At 35.2% G+C, this 18636-nt stretch overlaps 1 protein-coding gene across 1 annotated transcript; it reads left to right on the top strand.

Moving 5' to 3' along the window:
• The first annotated feature begins 10237 nt into the window (after window positions 1–10237).
• Window positions 10238–18636, top strand: LOC113727153 (glutamine--fructose-6-phosphate aminotransferase [isomerizing] 1-like). Its single transcript, XM_027251163.2, has 11 exons — window positions 10238–10711; window positions 11227–11399; window positions 12630–12738; window positions 14336–14481; window positions 15598–15762; window positions 15964–16324; window positions 16408–16658; window positions 16760–16874; window positions 17003–17258; window positions 17334–17502; window positions 18144–18636. Exons 1-11 carry the CDS (start codon window positions 10462–10464, stop codon window positions 18225–18227), a joined length of 2079 nt encoding a protein of 692 aa, XP_027106964.1. The 5' UTR covers window positions 10238–10461; the 3' UTR covers window positions 18228–18636.

Below are 18636 nucleotides of genomic sequence, written 5' to 3'. Positions count from 1 at the left end.
GTAGACAGTATAATTTCATTCTCATAAATTCAGGGTCTTCCCAGGAGCATGTTATAAGAGGTTCTGGCGTCAATAAAATGAAATAACGCACTCGAAAATAACTCATCAATGAGCAATTCAAGCCTTATTAGGCCAATTGCTCTTTGCCCCCTTGGTTGAATTCTTGGATCATGAGGCGGTTTTAGGAGAGTTCATCGCTTAATATTTCTAGTTCTTTCATAGTACGTACAGACATGATATTGACAGCATATCCCCCATCAATGAGTATCCGATTCATCTTCTATTCTCGGACATATGCACTAACAAACAAGGTCGATTGTGAGTTTTGAAATCAACTGTTAAATCATCATCATAAAAAATGATAGCTGTTGCACAATCCACCGGTGGTTTATCATCTACTTTGAGTTTTTTCTCAATTTCAGTGCTAATTTGTGTGATTTGAGAATTTTCAACTTTGACGACATTACAAGAAGTAGAATTATCATCATCGTCACTTAAATACCCCTTGGACATAAATTCTCTCAGTATCATAGGTTGTCGAAACTTTTGAAGGAGCGGATGATTTGAAGAGACTGGTGTTATGGCCATTTCTTTTCGTTTCTTTGTTGCATTTCGTTGTTTCATTGTCACTTCAGATTTTGTCGGACGAATGCTTTTCGAAAAGATGTACTTCCTTATTTTTGGCTTGCAAGTTCCCTTTCGAGTGACTAAAGTCCATCCTTCGTTGTCATCTTAAATAACGTTTTCAATTGAGGATTTTTCAAACTCTTTAGATAAAGAACTGTTTGATGTGGATAAAACTTCAATCGGACAACACACAGACCCAAATATTATAGTTGTTTGGTTTGCCGATACTTTATCCTCTTCGAGAAGAATTTTTCCTTGACAGGCTAATTCCATAATTTTGTCCTTAAAGACAAAGCATTTATCGAGAGGGTGGCCAATCAAGCGGTGATAACAGCAATAATTTGGATCATTGACTTGACCGACTTCCTCTGGACGCTTCATGTCAGGAAGTTCAATGAGTTTCTCCTTGAAAAGATCATCAAACATCCGTTGTAAATCGGATTTAAGGAAGGGGTATTCCTTTTCGTGCATTTCTTTTAGAGTGGGTCTTCTTACCGACCTATTTTGAGGAGAGCCTACCTTTTCGATGACCATTCGGCTCACATTGGTAGCAATTTTCATGGGAGCTGTATTTATTGTCATGGATTCCTTATTACTGAATTTTGAAGGAGGCTTGCTCTCTTTTTTATTTTCTTGCCTTTCATTGCTTTAACGAGGCGGCTGCACTCGCGGAGTTTGAATAGGAATCCTATCAGTTGTATTGGCCGTGATACTTAACACCATATCATGAGCACGAGTAGCTAATTTTTCAAATGTGTTTGGACGTATACCCTATAGAATGTAGTTTAGGTTCCAATGCATTTCTCTGATGTACATTTCTATGGCAGAGGGTTCAGACAGTTTGTCCTTATAGTTGAGACTCAGACTTCTCCACCTATCAATGTAATTGACCACAGGTTCGTCCTTCCATTGACGAGTGTTAGTCAACTCCAGCATACTAACGGTTCTTCTAGTGCTGTAGAAGCGATTCAAGAACTCTTGCTCCAACTGTTTCCAACTGTCGATGGACCTCGGAGTGAGATCATTGTACCAATCAAACGCGTTGCCCTTTAAGGATCGGACGAACTGTTTAACTAGCAGGTCACCATAGGTTCCAGTGTTATTGCAGGTTTCGACAAAATAAATCATATGTTGTTTTGGACTATCTTTCTCATCGAACTGTTAAAACTTAGACAGTTGATATCCAGCAAGCATTGCTAAATTGTCAGTTCTAGTAGTGTAATGTTTGGAGTAGGTAAAACTTGACTTTGAACTACCCCTATTTTTGTCTTTGATCATGCCTTCAATTGTTCTACGGGAATAGTTCTCTCGGCAGTCACATATACTTTTTTCACCTTGTCTTTGCCTTTAGATGAGGGAATTTCATGCTCTTAGTGCTCCTTAGAGTTCATATGGCTTTCTTTAGGAGCGTGATCTTTTTGGGTGAGCAATTGAGCAATAAGAGCATCTTGATCCTTGATATGTTTCATCATGGTTTCTATCATTTTGGACATGTTCGAAACTTGTTCTTCAAGATTTAAAGTGTTTGTCATCATAACAGGCATTGCAGCAGAAGAAGCAGTAGAATCTTCAATAGAAAATCTTGATTGAAGAGTTTCATGTGAAGAGGTTGATTCAGTGCTTGATGAATCATCATCATGCTTAGAAAATTTAGATTCGGATCCAAATTCGAGCATGGCAAGAGCCTTCTCAATCGAGGCAGGAACGTCTTGGATTTTCATCGTGGAAGAATAGCTCATTGGTGATGTTGAATCGAAGACGGGAGTTGGCACCGATGGAGCTTCCATGCTACTTTGGGTGGAAGTTCTCGTTATACTCCTTGTCACAGGACCAATAGCGCGAGTATTGGAGGCAACATGTGCAGTTTCCTGGTCAGGTTTGACATTAGCAACCTTGGAATGAGCAGTCATGGACTTGTTGTTCTTTGGTACTATTGGTAATAAATGTAGTTGAATATTCGAGGAGAAGAGATGGAAAGTAGAGGTGGTCCCACCGGGCGTGCCAAAAATTTGTACGCGATAAAATTTCAAGTCTGTAAAATGACAAGAACAAAGAAATACACGACAAATATATAATATATAAATTTAAGAAAATATATGAGTACAATCTCTGAAATTTTCTCGAACTTGTAGAGAGTTTCCTTCGATTCTTTTCGAACGCCAATCCAAGGGTTTCGCAGCTTATTCTTGGATTTACCACCGATTCCATCAAATCTTGATATGAGAGATTTGAAGAACTTTAGAAGATATTTGAAGACTCAAGTCTTGATATATGGGAGACTTGGAGAGTTTTGAAGATCCAGACCTTTGTAGCTTGGAGCTTCAGTGCATTGAGCGTATGAGATGCCTCTTGGTGTGTGTGTCTCTGTGTGTATCTTTGATTTGGTTGAGAGACCCTTATTTATAGCTGTAGTAAGAGCTGGAGATTGAAAACCTATGTACCACTTTACTTGTCTTGCAAGACGTGCAGTCATATTAGAACTGTGTTAGTCAAATATTATCACTTCATTTTATATTTATTAATAAAGAGATAAGTAATTTCTCGATTGGCCAAACTCGTGAGGACACGTGACGTGACACAGATTGACTGGCCAAGCTATTGCAGTATATAAGAAATATATGTGGATTAAACAATTCTAAATATTATCTCTTTAACACGAAATAAATATTTAGATATTTATCTAAAAATTTCCGAATCACGTAGATATGATTTGGTTGATAGAGACATCCTCGCAATTTCAATTGATTGGAACGTCCCAACTTGACACGTGGCAAAATATAATTGATCATTTAATAACCAAAATTTTCTAAGTGTACGTGACATATGGCAATATCCGATTGGATAGAAATAAGCCATAAAATAATTTATAAACCAATGATAATTTTTAGAATTTAATTAAAATTCCATTGTCTACAGGTAGCATATACAAGAACAACAAGTCAAGATGTGAAACAGCAGAAAGAATAAGATAAAATATGAATAAAATACATACATGAATTCAAAACTTCCATTGTCTGATTTTGTAAGGACATACCAGTGTCCCTAAGCTCATTGTCAGTTGTAATGAAAATAAGATTAGTTGTGTTGTAGAGTAATCTAGGGACATTTAATGAATAACAATCTTACTAGTAATTGAATTAGCATTATCTTGAGTTTCTTTGGTAGTTAATGAGCAAGTTCTGAAATTAAGACCAAGAATTTTGCATTTTTGCACCTATTGGTCTTGAAAGATGGTCCTCTTCCCGTGCATTTTGCATTTTCAGATCCAATGATCTTAGGGCATTTTCTCTTGGTATGGCCCTTTTTCTTGCAGTAGGTGCACATCATTTGCATAGTCCCCTTCCTAAATAGTCATGTACATCTCTTTGACTTAGTTTGTGGCTCATCTGGCTTTCTACTTCTTACTTTGTTAGACCTACTGGAAGTTTGAGCTTCTTTGGTGCACAAAGGGGGGTTTTGTAAGATTTTTGCCAATTGTTAGGTCCATTAATTGAACCAATAGTTAGCTCATAAGCCATCATATATACAGCTCTTGTGTAACATGGATATACAAATTTCTTTGGCTCATTTTTGGTCAAAAGAATGCAACATAAAAAATTTCTTTTTAGATCTACAACAATTGCATGTCTGTCAGTTTAGATCTACAACAAAGGTGCCTCCATACATGTGTGTAAACTCAGACTTATCATCATCAGACCATCTTGTAATGTTTTCCTTTGCATCATCTTTTCCTTTTTCAAGTTTTTTTTTTATAGAATTTTTGGATAGATATCATTGTTTCTTTTTGTCATCCATTCTCTCTTTGTCGTTAACTTTTTCATAAGATATATCATAATGTTCTCGAGCATACCAAGGATGGGCTTTTCTCTTGCTTCTAATATGATATAATTAAAACTTTCACACAAGTTATTAAGGAGAATGTTACATTTGGATGAGGTCCTAAAATGTGACCTCGACCAATGACGTGGGGATGTATTGTCTAGTAGCCATTGGTGAGCTTTTTCATTGTACTTCCTCAATGCATCCATTTTACTTTCAAATTTATTCATATATGCAGATTGGACACAAGTTCAAAACATGCCTTTTAATGTATTACTTGGATGAAGTTTCTTGAAGTTATTGTGGAGATATCTAACATAGTGCCTGTGCTCCACACCAAGCAGAAGATCTTGAATTGCTAAATCCAATCCCTATCACACAACATAGAAAAAAATATTCAAAGACCTGTGATTAGTTATGAAGATGAAAGAAAGACATATGAACTACCTTTTGCCTATCACTAGAGTTGCAAACGAATCGAGCCGCTTGCGATCTCGACTCGAACTCGGTCAACATCGAGCTCAAAAATACTAAATTCATTAATCTGCCAGCCAGTTCGAGCTCGATTATATATATATATATATATATGTTATTTTAATGGTAAAATTACATTTATATCGCTAATATTTTATTATTTGTCAAGAAAATTTATTATTTTATTTATTTTTTAAAATAAAATAAAAATTTTTATTTTTTAAACTCGAGCTCGAGTTCCAGTTTTGTAAAATTTTTAAGCTCGCTCGAGTTCGAGTTTGAGATTCGACTCGACTCGATTTGTTTGCATGCCTATCTATCACTAATAAGTGTCCATGTTTTTTGTTCATGGATGCTGAGACTGTATTTCAAAAATTCAATGAACCACTCTAGGAGCCCTTGTTCTCAACCTCAACTATTACATATGCACTAAGATAAATGCAGTCATTTGCACTATTCCTATATTTGTCAAAAGTACTCTCTGATGTGGTCCTCTTAGGTGGCAACCATCAACACAAAGTACTAGTCTACACCTAGTCTTGAAGCCTTTTTTCAAGGCTGCGAAACAAATATAAAGCTTTTGGAATCTTTCCTTTCTAATGACCTCATCAACCTTTACCTCCATATGAACTCTGAAACTTAGATTTGATATTAATAATTCTTCACAGTAGTTTCATAGTTTTGTATCTTGCTGCTCGTAGTTGCTTTGAATCAAAATTTTGCCTTTCCCAAGCGTCCTGTATACTTGTTCCTTGGTAATATGCACATTTAGCTCCTAATGTACTTTTTTTGTTAAACGAAAACCATATAACCTTCCTATTCAATCTCAAAAACTCCATATAATATCCAACTAAGAATCTTGAGTTGGCATGCTTGTGATAGAAAGTCATACCAAAAGCATGTCCTGGCCCATGGTTCTAATTACAAAAGCTTCACAATTCGACTCCTTTGCAGCATAAGTGAACCATGCTTCACAGTTCCACAGTTCCACAGTTCCACAGTTCCACAGTTCTATATATAGTTATTGAACCTGGCCCGGCCCGGCAATCGAACCAATCAACCAGCCATTGGGCCGGACTAGGTTTTAAATTAGATCATTTGAGCAAGCAAGCCGTTGACTAGTCAATGACCCGACGGTTCGACCGAATTAAACTGAAAACCTGGCCGGTTTTGTCCATGAACTTGGTTTTGTGGAAAAAATTTGTTAGCTTTGCTAGAATTCAAACCTTGGAACTTTGACAAATGTTATAACATACTTACCACCAGGCTACTTCACCATATATTAGTAGAGTAGTTTTCTTATAATATATAAACGTTTTGTCAATTCTATCTTTTTTTATTTCTCTAAAACAAATTTATTTGAAATCTTTTAATAAAAATTTGACCCCCAAACCCTGTAAGTTCTAAAATGAATTTCAAAAATAACATATTACATAATTCATTTTAAAAACAAATATTATTTGTAATAATTTTTTGCACTTAAAATTTGTAAATAAGCTAGAAAATTATACTAAACATAGATAAAATTTTACACTTGAAGTTTGGTGGATTACTAAATAAATTTATGTTTTATTGATTTTTATATGAATTAATTATTTTATAGCAAATTAAATTAAATGAGCATTTGCTATGGCATTATTTATTACAATTTATATCATATATTTTATATCAAAATTATGAAACGTAATATTTAAATATATTTAGTGACCCGCCGATTCAACCACTCACCCATTGGTTGAATCAGTGATCTGTTGACCCACCTCTTTTGCCGACTCCTTTTCGAATCGGGTTTAATAGCTGTGGTTCTTTTTTTTTTTGGTTAGATAGGAGGGCTTTAGACCCATTACAAGGTAACTAATCTAGGGGTAGTAACACTCACTACATCACATGTTAACCACTTCCTCAACTCCTCAGGTGGGGACACAATCTCCTGAATTCCTGGCTCCAGACTCAAGCTTCTCTTGGCTAACCAATCCGCACACAAATTACCTTCCCTCCACTAGTGTATTACCTCACATTCCCATCGTCGCTCCTTTAACCCTCTAATTTGGTTGATCTGCTCCAAGAGCGGGCTCTCATTTGGCTCCCCGTCAATAAGCTTTAAACTAACTTTAGAATCCGTTTTAATGACTACTTTCTTATACCCCTTGTCACAGGCTGTCTTCATTCCAAACCAGATAGCCCACAGTTCAGCTCCAATATTGGTCCTCTGGCCTAGATTTGCCCAAAAACCACCAATCCATATTCTGTACTTATCTCTTAAGAGCCCGCCAGCCCCTGCAACACCACTCCTGGAACTAAATGCCCCATCTACATTAACCTTTATCCAACCTCTCTCCAGTTTAGTCTAGCCGATATTTATAGTTTGTCTTTCCAGTTTGTCTTTCCCTGCTCTTGGCTTCCCTGTGTAATATTCTTTTATTAGATTCCAGCGATGTCACTATCATTTTACCTAGATTATCAAGCTTACTGCTGTCCTCATTAATGCAAAAACTATTCCTGCCCCCCCCCCCCCATATTGAGCACACCACCTATTGGAATGCTGTCTGCCAGTCTAAATGATCCCATCTGCCTTTATTACCTCTCTTTAGGTTCCAGTCTATCCAGTCTTTTTCACTCTTGCTGTTAAATTCCTGCCGGTCTATGGTTCTATATTTTACTATTGTTGGAGTGAAAACATGCACACACTAAACTGGTAAAACGTAAAAAATGAGTAGACAATTTCCGAGAAAGGAAAGAAAAGTGATGTGGAGTGTGGACCATGACAAGTTGACAACTTAAAAAATTGGATATTTCCCACCAATACCACGTTCCTTAACTCCAGCATCGTCCAAATTATCTGTCCCTGTCCTGCCCCAAAACAAAAGCCCACTGTGCCAAATCGAAACAGACGGCCCATAAAAGTCATGGTCAATCTCGTCAGCCTTCCAGAGTTTATTCCTTAAAGAAATGTTCTTCCATGGATGACGGTTTTTACATGGTCAAATTCATTTTGAAGAATGGACTATGGATACAAAAATTGGCTGGCACACTAATTTGATTTAAATTAAGAGGCAACATTATATACACTTACAGTTGTTCGCGGTTAAATATATGATACAAAAATAAAATTTATAGATTTTAAATTCACATTTTACATTTATATCATATAGTATAAACAGTAAAAGTGCATACATTGGTAGTACAAATAAAATTAATCTTTTTATTTAATGAGATTCCATTGTTTTAATTAATTTTGAATAAGAACAAACAACCATTAAGTCCCAATAATACTAGTACATTTTAATATACACGTATGACAGAAGCACTTGAATCTTTTGGCAATCTAAGTAAAAAAAAAAAAAAATCTTTTGGTAATCCCACTGCATTAAATTCTTGTATTATCACATCATGTACGAACAAATATATGGTACAGATATTTTACAACCGCGTTAAGCTTCATGACGTTTCGTTAAGATATCAAGCAGACGATTTCACAAAATCTTTATACTTTCTTTAATGGTACGTAAAAGAGTTAATTGAAAAATGAATCATATTATCCGATATTCATATTGAGCTCATTTAAACTAATGTTTAATTTACAAACTAATGTTTTAATTTTAAACTCGATCACAATTTGGCTACGAGTGCTATAAATTTTTTGAACTTTTTTGAGTGGTTAAAAGTTTGGTTTAGTCTGATTCATGAAATAAATAAATAAAACTTGAATGCACTTTCAAATTGGTTAAAATAAACACACAAACCGGCACGAACGGATCTAGGGTTGGACGCATCTTCAAATTGGTTCGTCAAATCGTCAAGTCACGTAAACTAATAACTTTAGTAACTTCAGTAGTATAAACTGGTATCTATACTATATATAAAGAGCGAAATGGGGGCTTTGAGGTAACTATTTTTGTCACTTTGTATACTTTTAATTTTACCCTCATTAAAATCACTTATTATTCCACTGCCTAAATGTAAATTGATAAAATAACTACCTATAACTATATTTTAACCATAGTTAATCTAAACAAATCTCTCTAAACATTGTAACTGCTAAAACCATCATTTGAGGGGTAAAAAGGTTAAAATACCATAGTTTTCTTTATTAATGAAAATTTATATAAAATTAATTTGTCAAAAAAAGCATTTATAATTGCACGTGTATCGCGTGTGTCTTTAGCACCAGTATTTATAACGCAATCGTAAGTTTTAAACCAATTTACTTATAAATTCACTTTTATACTAAATTTATGTCAAAACATCCAATGTCATACACATTACACAACTGGAACTAAAGAGACTTGGATGGCATGGCAATTTTAAAAGCTGCTTCATCGCAATATAGAAGAAACTCACGAAGAAATATGTAGAGAATTTGATGCATGATATGAAACAGATGTCCATTTAGTTCCCCCTAGAGAATTGATATATGTATTTTTACCCTAGATTAATAAGATACACTCATCTCTTCATTTCATGAGACAACTCAATTTTATCATCTTGATGCATGAGTATTAAAGTCACTTCATGTATCATTTATCTTACTCTACCTATAAATAGAGGGTATTATTCTAACTTCATTTGTAACTTTGAGAATTGTGAACAAACGAGTGAATGCGAGTATAATTTCTCTCTATTTCTTGTCTACTTTTATAACCCTCTCTATGTTTTATTATTCTATTAGTATAATTCAATATACAATCACTATATACCATTACTAACCAAATATATATTAGCATTAGTTTCACAAATAACGCAAATTGCATAAACACATAAACTAAAATAATTTAGTTATACTACAAGTTACTACCAACCAAATATATATTAGTATTAGATTCACAATAATGCAAAAAATCACTATCAACCAAATATATATTAGTATTCGTTTCACAATAAAGCAAATTGTATAAACACACCAATCAAATACTCCCTCCGTCCCACTTTGATAGTCCTGTCTTTTTTTCACACAGTTTAAGAAAAAATAGTTAATTTTGTTGGAACACTCAATTTAGATAGTTATTTTCCTAAAATACCCTCACATTAATTAGAGTACAACTTTATGGGAACTTGAATTGATGGTAAAAAAAGAATTAACTCTCATTAAATGAGGTAGGTTAATAGTAAAAACAACTTACATTGAATAAGAGTATTTTAGAAAAATTAAAATATAACTATATTTTTTAATTGAAAAGTGAATTATAATTTAAAACAGACAAAAAAGGAAAACAGGACTATCAAAGTGGTGGGACGGAGGGAATATATATTAGTATTGGTTTCACAATAATGCAAACTGTATAAACACGGAAACTAATACTACGCCGTAATCTAAAGAGTCTCCTTGGACCAAAAAGAAGTAAGCAATAAATAGAAGGAAATTTCCGCCTCTCCTCCCATTCCTATGCATGTCCCCACCCAGGGGAGGCTGCTATATTTATACTGTCAATATTCAACTGGAATTCAACTGGTCTTTCTTCTTCTTCATTGGACTGTACCCAAAAAGAGAAAAAGGCAGATCACGGAAGAGCAAGGGAGATACTGCGGAAAAAGGGGAAGAAAATGTGTGGGATTTTTGCGTACTTGAATTATAACGTCAACAGAGAACGCCGTTACATCTTGGAAGTGTTGTTTAATGGCCTGCGCCGTCTGGAGTACAGAGGCTATGATTCCTCCGGTATCTCCATTGATTCTTCTTCATTCAAAACTCCGGCAGTCCCCGGTTCGAACTCGAATTCCAATGTTGCCCCTCCTCCTCTTGTCTTCCGGAAAGAAGGGAAGATTGAATCTCTCGTCAAATCCGTTTACCAAGGTGTGATGGGTTTTCTGATAGAATGTTATCTTTTTTTTCTGAAAAAATGAGAAAGTTTTATGTATTTACTTGTTTTTTTAGCTGTAATATTTGGTGATCTTGTGTCTTTTATGCATTGATCTGGGAAGGTTGTACGAGTTTTATTTCAAAATTTTTTGACTCTTTAACTAAATTGATCAGTAATTTCGTAGATTTTTTTAAAACTAAGAAAATGGAAGTAAAAAAAAAAAAAATGAAGAGGAAATTTAGAATTGCTGATGTGTTTTACTTGTTGGGCTTAAAGTTAAGAGCAATAAGTTTTACATGGAGATCATGGGTTTTTTCTTTCCCTTCAATATTTTGTTTATTTTTTTTTGATGATTTTCTTTTATTCATTTTTACCTGCAAATTTATGTTTTCAGTATTCATTTTCTTGACCAGTACATTGCTCGGGATTTAGGCCGGATTGATTAGTATTTTTTTCCCTAAATGTAGAGAAGAATTATGTTAGATGAGTTTGATTTTTGTGATTGCAGAGGTTGCTGAGACAGAGTTAAATTTGGAAGAACCATTTGCTATTCATGCTGGCATTGCACACACTCGATGGGCTACGCATGGTGAGCCAGCTCCAAGAAATAGTCACCCTCAGAGCTCTGGTGCTGGAAATGATTTTCTTGTTGTCCACAATGGCATTATCACGAATTATGAGGTTTCTCATTTCCCTAAATTTCTATTCACTCATATTCACTGCACAGTTAGTTGTTTGATTGTTTCAAATTAGTGCAGTTTCATGAAAAAGATGCCTGCTTTTGCTCTCTTGGCTGATGTTTAATCATGAGTACCTTTAATTTTTGGATTAAAGAGTCATTTCTCACACGTCCTGAAGCTGCTTTTCTTCTGCACTGTTATCATTAGTGATAATGGTAGGTTCGTCCAATGAAATGACAGTTTTAATGTGAAATCTAAATATTGGAGTTCAAAAAGTGAAACAAAGTAATATTTTTAAATTAGCATATATATTAAGTTCATGAAATATGAAATAGGCTTCTTTGTTGAGGATTTTTCCCACTACCGCAATTTGTCATTGAGGGCCTGCAATCATGTAGTTAGTTAATTGAGTTAGTAATCGTTATTGTACACTTTATAGTTGCAAGGTCAATAAGCGTCTTTGAGTGGTTATAAATTTCTCATCTTTAATCCGTTTAGACTGATATGAGTGTGAGTTCTTCCACTCTCATGCATTGAACGTGAATATTACATGATTGATAGCCACAGCAGACATATGATGCTTTTGGTAGCTCAGTGTAGACTGGTGGATGGTAAAAGAAGTCAAAGTAGTGAGAGGATGGAGTACACTCTATAGGAATACAGAAAAGATATCAGTCCAATAAATTGTTTGAAACAAAGGCATTGGAGATTTTCAGAAGTTAGATTTCTTGAGAAATTGTAGAGTTTTTCACTAGAAGTTTCTAGATGTGTCTATGCTTGTGTTATTAGCAGCTGAATTTGTATTGCTCTATTAATGTCTAAAAGTGGCATGTCAACTTCCCGCATGTAGAGGAACCATTTTGCACTCCAATAATCCCTTGATTCATTCTCTTTATGCTGGCAGCCTCTGCTTTCTATGGGCTTGCATTTTCTTTGTTCGGTTATGGTGTGATTTTATTGCTAGTGACATAGAGTATACAAAATGAACTTTGCACTGTTTCTGAGGATATGAGATTGTAGTTGTTCAAATTATTTTAACATTTTACTCCTTTGATAACTTTGTGATATGCTGCAATAAATCATTTTTGTCATCCTTGCTTTCACCTTTAAAATGTCTTTGAAGCATTCCCTTTCATATATTTCTAGGAAAGAATAGACGTAGAGTCTTGTCTGTACCTTTTATTTATAAGTTTAGTCTCCGATCTTCATTGAAGAAGCTCCTTGTTTGCAGGTACTAAAAGAGACCTTAGTTCGACATGGGTTCACCTTTGAATCTGATACAGATACGGAAGTCATTCCAAAGCTTGCTAAATTTGTTTTCGACAAAGCAAATGAAGAAGGTAAGGTCTCCTTGATGAATGCGAATAATTTGCACCATGTAGTTCCTCTTCTATTCTATTGGTTATCCTTTTTGTCCTGTTTTATTTTTATTTACGATTTAGTCTTCTTGGCTATGCTCGTAAATGTCTTTGACTTTTTTCATTTTGTCCTGTTTTATTTTCCTTTGACTCGAACTTTCAGCCTCATGCTAGTAAATGTCTTGTGGTTGTTGATGTCAACTTTGGTCAAGATGCTGCATTCAATTCCATGTACATCTGTCAGTCTTAAGGAATATTGGTTTGGGGAAGCCATGCTTTCTTTGTTTCTCTACATTTACTTCCCTTTTGGCTCAGTTTATGGACACAAATGTGGAATTAGTCTTTTACTTTTTTTATTGTAAGCAAATTATTTGAAGACTGATCTAGGTAGTTAAATTTGTTGTCATTGAGGTTTTTGATCATTTCTGGAAATTTATACAATTGATACACGTTGTTTGTATTATGGCTTTACTAATGGAAAATCTAATGCTTCATCAAGTTAGCTAGAGATGTTGAGAAATGTTTGGTGAACTTTCTATGACTTTTAAGTAGCTGGTTGTTTGCACCTGAGAAGGATTGAGTTGGTAGGTGATACGAAGTAAAATCTGAAGAGCTCTGCTGCTGAATAGTGTAGTGAAAAGAATGAGGTCATGGGGAACTTTTAGTTTTTATTTTTTTTGCCTATGAAAGATCACGAGATTTCATTTTACTCCACTACTTAATGATTATCTTAACCCCTATGAGAAACTAACATGCAGTCAAGTGATGTAGCTGTTAAATTATTACACCATACCATATTATTGGTTTTCTATGTTACACCTGTTATGTGATTGATTGAATATGTTCCCACACATGTTATGTGGGTTATTTCTTGTTTGCTTGGTCTGCAGGTGCTATGTTTCAGATAATGGACAAAAAGAGAGAAGCTGTATTACACCATATGTCATTACCACTTTGGTTGATTTTGATAGGCGACATGCAGAATCTAAATTAAATAAGATTTGACACTACATTGTTGTATCTGGCTGTTAGTACCATGAGAGAATTTTTTAAATAAGTTAGCTGAAAAGACATTAGAAAAAGGAAAAAATGTAAATGCTAAATTTTGAGTATCTGCAGCTGATCCCTTTTTGTGGTTGTTGTCCCTCTTCAAATTCTTGGTTAGGTTATTTGGTTTTATGTCAAGGGGGAATTTGCAAACTGATAATTTAGATTTAGATCATGACTGAATTGTTTGATAGAGGCTACGTAATCTGACGTCATATGGTGCGTCGGTTCATTTGGTCAGATTCTTGCCCTGGATGGTATACCTCTGTATTTGGACATCTGTTCCTCGTCGCTTTCCCTGTTGGAACTTGCCCTGAGTTTGCATTTCATTTTTTTTCTTCATGCATTTAAAATTGATTTTTACTATGACAGTTTGACAGATAATATCATAAGTGTGTTGACTTACATCTTTTGCCAAACTTTTGTTGTCTTTTTTTGGTAAAGAAACTAGACACGTTGATTTTAGCATTATTTCTCTAAAGCATATTTATGTAACCTGTAATGTAATCATTATTTGAATGTTTTGCTTCAGGTGATCAAAGTGTGACTTTCAGTCAAGTTGTGCTCGAAGTGATGCGGCATTTGGAAGGAGCTTATGCTCTTATATTCAAAAGTCGACATTATCCAAATGAATTAATTGCTTGTAAACGTGGTAGTCCATTGCTCCTTGGTGTAAAAGTAAGTATATGTATTTTGGATTTTGACAAGTAAATTTTGATCCAGCACAGTGTGCTTGGTGAACTATTTGTTGATAAATCTTTGTTCTGTTAACATCGTCTTGGAGTTCACAATTTTACGCAACAAAAACTTATGTATACAACTTTTAGGACAATGAATATCAGTTACCTGATCTGATATTATTAATTCATTTGAAATGTATTGCTTTATATCTCTAGAGATGAAGTTATCCTGTTAATCTTTTCTTACTGTCTTCAAGCAGCAAAGCAGTATTACTGTTTTCTTTTTCTTCTTCTTTCTTTTCGAGGTCTTGGACGCAAATGAAAAGGAACTCTTCAAATAAATTCAATGGACTGCTAGTTTTGGGTCATCATTTGAATTGCCATATTAGATTGGAAGTTCAAGAAATCATTATGTGTTAGACAGCAAATAATATGTCAATAGTTATAGGAAAGCACATATTACCTACTTTTCTAGGAAAGATGCTGTAAGAGAACTGGAAACACTTTAGAGTTCATCTTTATGTTGGTGATAAAAGGTGAGAAATTGTTATTGATTACAGTGATGTGTTATATTTCTCCTTGATTTTCCTTGGCCCCCAATATATAGTCCCTGTATATTCCTTAACCATTTACTGCTCATTGAACTCTTGCTTGATTAATCTTCATTTTCTTCTGTAGCAGATAACAAGGTTATGATAAGCTCACATTCTGCTTTTTACTCCTAAATTTTCGGTCTTTAAATTCCTTGGCCTCTTAATATTTCTTTCCCAAATTTGTCTGATTGTTCCAACCAATATAAAAACACTAGAGGACTTACCCTAGAGATAATTATCGTCTGCACAAAGTGAAGATCTGTTGCCATTTCACACACTTGCTGAGTTTGTCTACTTAGCTCTACTAAATGAGACATATCTATTCCCAATCATGCACTTTATCCACAAAATGAATTTGTAAAAATACATAAAACAGTTTGCCTTGACATTAGGTGCTCCATGGGGATGACAGAGGGAAATTGGAAAAATAAAAAGGAGATACAGATATTTAAACATGATTTTGTTGCCCTATTCTTCTCCATGTTGATGACCTGTTTTTTTGTGAATGAATTTGCAAGCAGGACCTTGAAGATGAGGGCAGCATCGGAGCATCATTTAATGATGCAAAATTTCTTTCAAACAATCAGCAACCCCGGGAATTGTTTTTTGCAAGTGATGCAAATGCACTTGTTGAACACACAAAAAAGGTTTTGGTAATCGAGGATGGGGATGTTATTCATCTAAAGGTATGTTATTCTTCAGTAGTTAAATTGATTCCCCAGTTTAGTATATGTATATGTATATTTTGATATTAACTTTTTGGGACAACTAGCTAAATTTTGATGGATGGTTTTCGTATGCATAGATAATGGTGTTATGCACATATGGCATTTCTTCGTGACATGCAATATTTGTATTGTATGACCATTGTGACTTTCACTATTCAGGATGGAGGGGTGTCTATTTTCAAGTTTGACCATGCCAAGGGTAGATGTGGTGGCACTCTTGCTAGGCCTGCTTCTGTTGAGTGTGCATTATCTGTTCTTGAAATGGAGGTTGAGCAAATAAATAAGGGGAAGTATAAGCATTACATGCAGAAAGAGATTCATGAGCAACCAGAATCTTTAACTACGACAATGAGAGGGAGGCTAATACGTGGAGGGGCATGCAAATCCAAGACTGTGCTTTTAGGTGGACTGAAAGATCATCTAAAGACTATCAGGAGAAGCAGAAGGATTGTCTTTGTGGGCTGCGGCACAAGTTATAATGCAGCTTTAGCATCAAGACCTATTGTGGAAGAACTTTCTGGTACTAATTGTTAGCTGTTGCTATACTGTATGGATGATGACATCTAGTAAACTGATTCTTTCACTGATTTCTCCTGTATACAGGTGTTCCGGTTACGATGGAGGTTGCTAGTGATTTAGTGGATAGGCAGGGGCCAATATACAGGGAAGACACAGCTGTTTTTGTCAGTCAGTCTGGTGAAACTGCTGATACTTTACAGGCATTAGATTATGCTTTAGAAAATGGTGCATTGTGCGTTGGAATCACAAACACTGTAGGAAGTGCGCTTGCTAGGAAAACCCACTGCGGTGTGCATATTAATGCTGGTTGTGAAATAGGTGTGGCGAGCACTAAGGCAAGTGATTGGCACTGTGTGTTTGGCTTTATTGCCTTCTATTCTTTTTTCTTTTGGTTTTACTATTATGTGACTTGTTATGTTGTTGTCTTGATCAACAGGCATACACCAGTCAAATTGTAGTTATGGCAATGTTGGCCCTTGCTGTTGGAGGAGACATGATTTCAAATGAAGCAAGGAGAGAAGCAATAATAGATGGTCTATTAGACTTGCCGAGTATGCGTCTTGCTTGTTTCTTGCATTGCAGCTACATTCTTTAGTTTTTCTGCCTACAAATGTGTGCTTTCTAGTATTTATTTTTTGAGGTATCTAATTCTATTATATTATGCTTTTGAAAACGGTAGGCAAAGTGAAAGAGGTTCTCAAGCTGGATGAGGAAATGAAAGATCTTGCTGAACTGCTCATTAATGAACAATCACTTCTTGTATTTGGAAGAGGATATAATTATGCAACAGCTCTAGAAGGCGCCTTGAAGGTAAAGGAGGTTGCTCTTATGCATAGTGAGGGAATTCTTGCAGGTGAAATGAAACACGGACCTTTAGCTTTAGTGGATCACAACCTTCCAATTGTTGTGATTGCTACTCGTGATGCTTGTTTCAGGTTAGTTGAATGTTTTGATAAACTAGTGGTTTTGTGTTTAGTATATCTGTTCCATAAACATCTCTTTTGCTGCAGCAAACAACAATCAGTCATTCAGCAACTTCATGCTAGGAAAGGTCGACTAATAGTTATGTGCACGAAAGGAGATTCTGCATCTGTATCAGTTGGTGGATCTTGTCGAGTAATTGAAGTTCCTCATGTTGAGGACTGTCTCCAGCCTGTACTTAATGTAATTCCATTGCAGGTAAATTGCCCACTTTTATTGGGAACCTTTTCTTGTGTTAACTATTCATTGAGTTGGATGAAGGATGATTTTGGCAGTATGGATCTTCTTTACTTTGGGAACCTAAATGCTGCTATTTTTAGGAACTTTTAGGTACCAAATTGTTAAACTATTTAATAATGATTTCAACTCTCAGAGCAGCTTGAATATTAAGCCCAAGAACTATGAAAAGTCTGCAAGCTCTGCAAGTCTTTGATTTTTATTTGTCTGGGTAAAGTAGACCATATGATCAACAGGAACTATGTTAATTTTATCCGTGCCCTAAGGTAACTGTCTTACAAAGGGAATTCAATCTCAAAGATTCTAAGGGAGCCAACAGTTGCACTCTTCTATATTTTACTGCAACACTTTAAGTTGAGTATTGTTTTTGATTGAGTGAGTGTATATACAATTGGTTATGTTGTGCAGTTGAACCTTTGATTTCCTCGTTTTGTTTTTGTCATCTTTGGAAAGAGCTATGACACATCTTGATAACTATTTGGCTTATAGTACAGGCTGTAAAATTTCTTTTATTTTGTTGGTAGACCTTCACAAGAATTGCGTTTTTGTTTCTCATTGCTATAAAAGCTGATGCTTCCGCGGATAATAATCTTTCCCTGCAGTTGTTGGCCTACCATCTAACTGTTCTACGAGGTCACGATGTTGACCAGCCCCGAAATCTTGCAAAGAGTGTGACAACCCAATAGGAAAGCAGCTTTGAAGATTCCGTGGGCATCTGAATTCTTAAGCTTCATGATCAGACCGGCTGATCCAGACTTTATTCTCATCTTGGCTGACCCTGTCTCTTGCATATACCTTTTCTCCTTTCTTTATTGCTGGACAGTGCGGTCTATGGTGTCTCATTTCTTTTGCACAGATGATTTGACTTGCTGTTAGGAAAGCCCCATGTACTCTCCTTGTATGATGCAGCAAAGATAGTTTGTCTACTAGAAGTTCCTTTTCCATTCTCAGGGAAGAAGAACTTTAATTTAACTTTGTTCGGAGTCCTTGGTTTTAGTTTGTGTGGATGGTAGGTGCAAACCGGGTTGTAAAATCTCAACTTTCTATGTAAAATATCTTGAGAAGCTTAGCAAGTTTTACATGTTTTTTTGATCA

Source organism: Coffea arabica, chromosome 2c (assembly GCF_036785885.1).
Source record: "Coffea arabica cultivar ET-39 chromosome 2c, Coffea Arabica ET-39 HiFi, whole genome shotgun sequence".
Lineage (NCBI taxonomy): Eukaryota > Viridiplantae > Streptophyta > Magnoliopsida > Gentianales > Rubiaceae > Coffea > Coffea arabica.
This window is presented reverse-complemented; position numbering and strand designations above follow the sequence as displayed.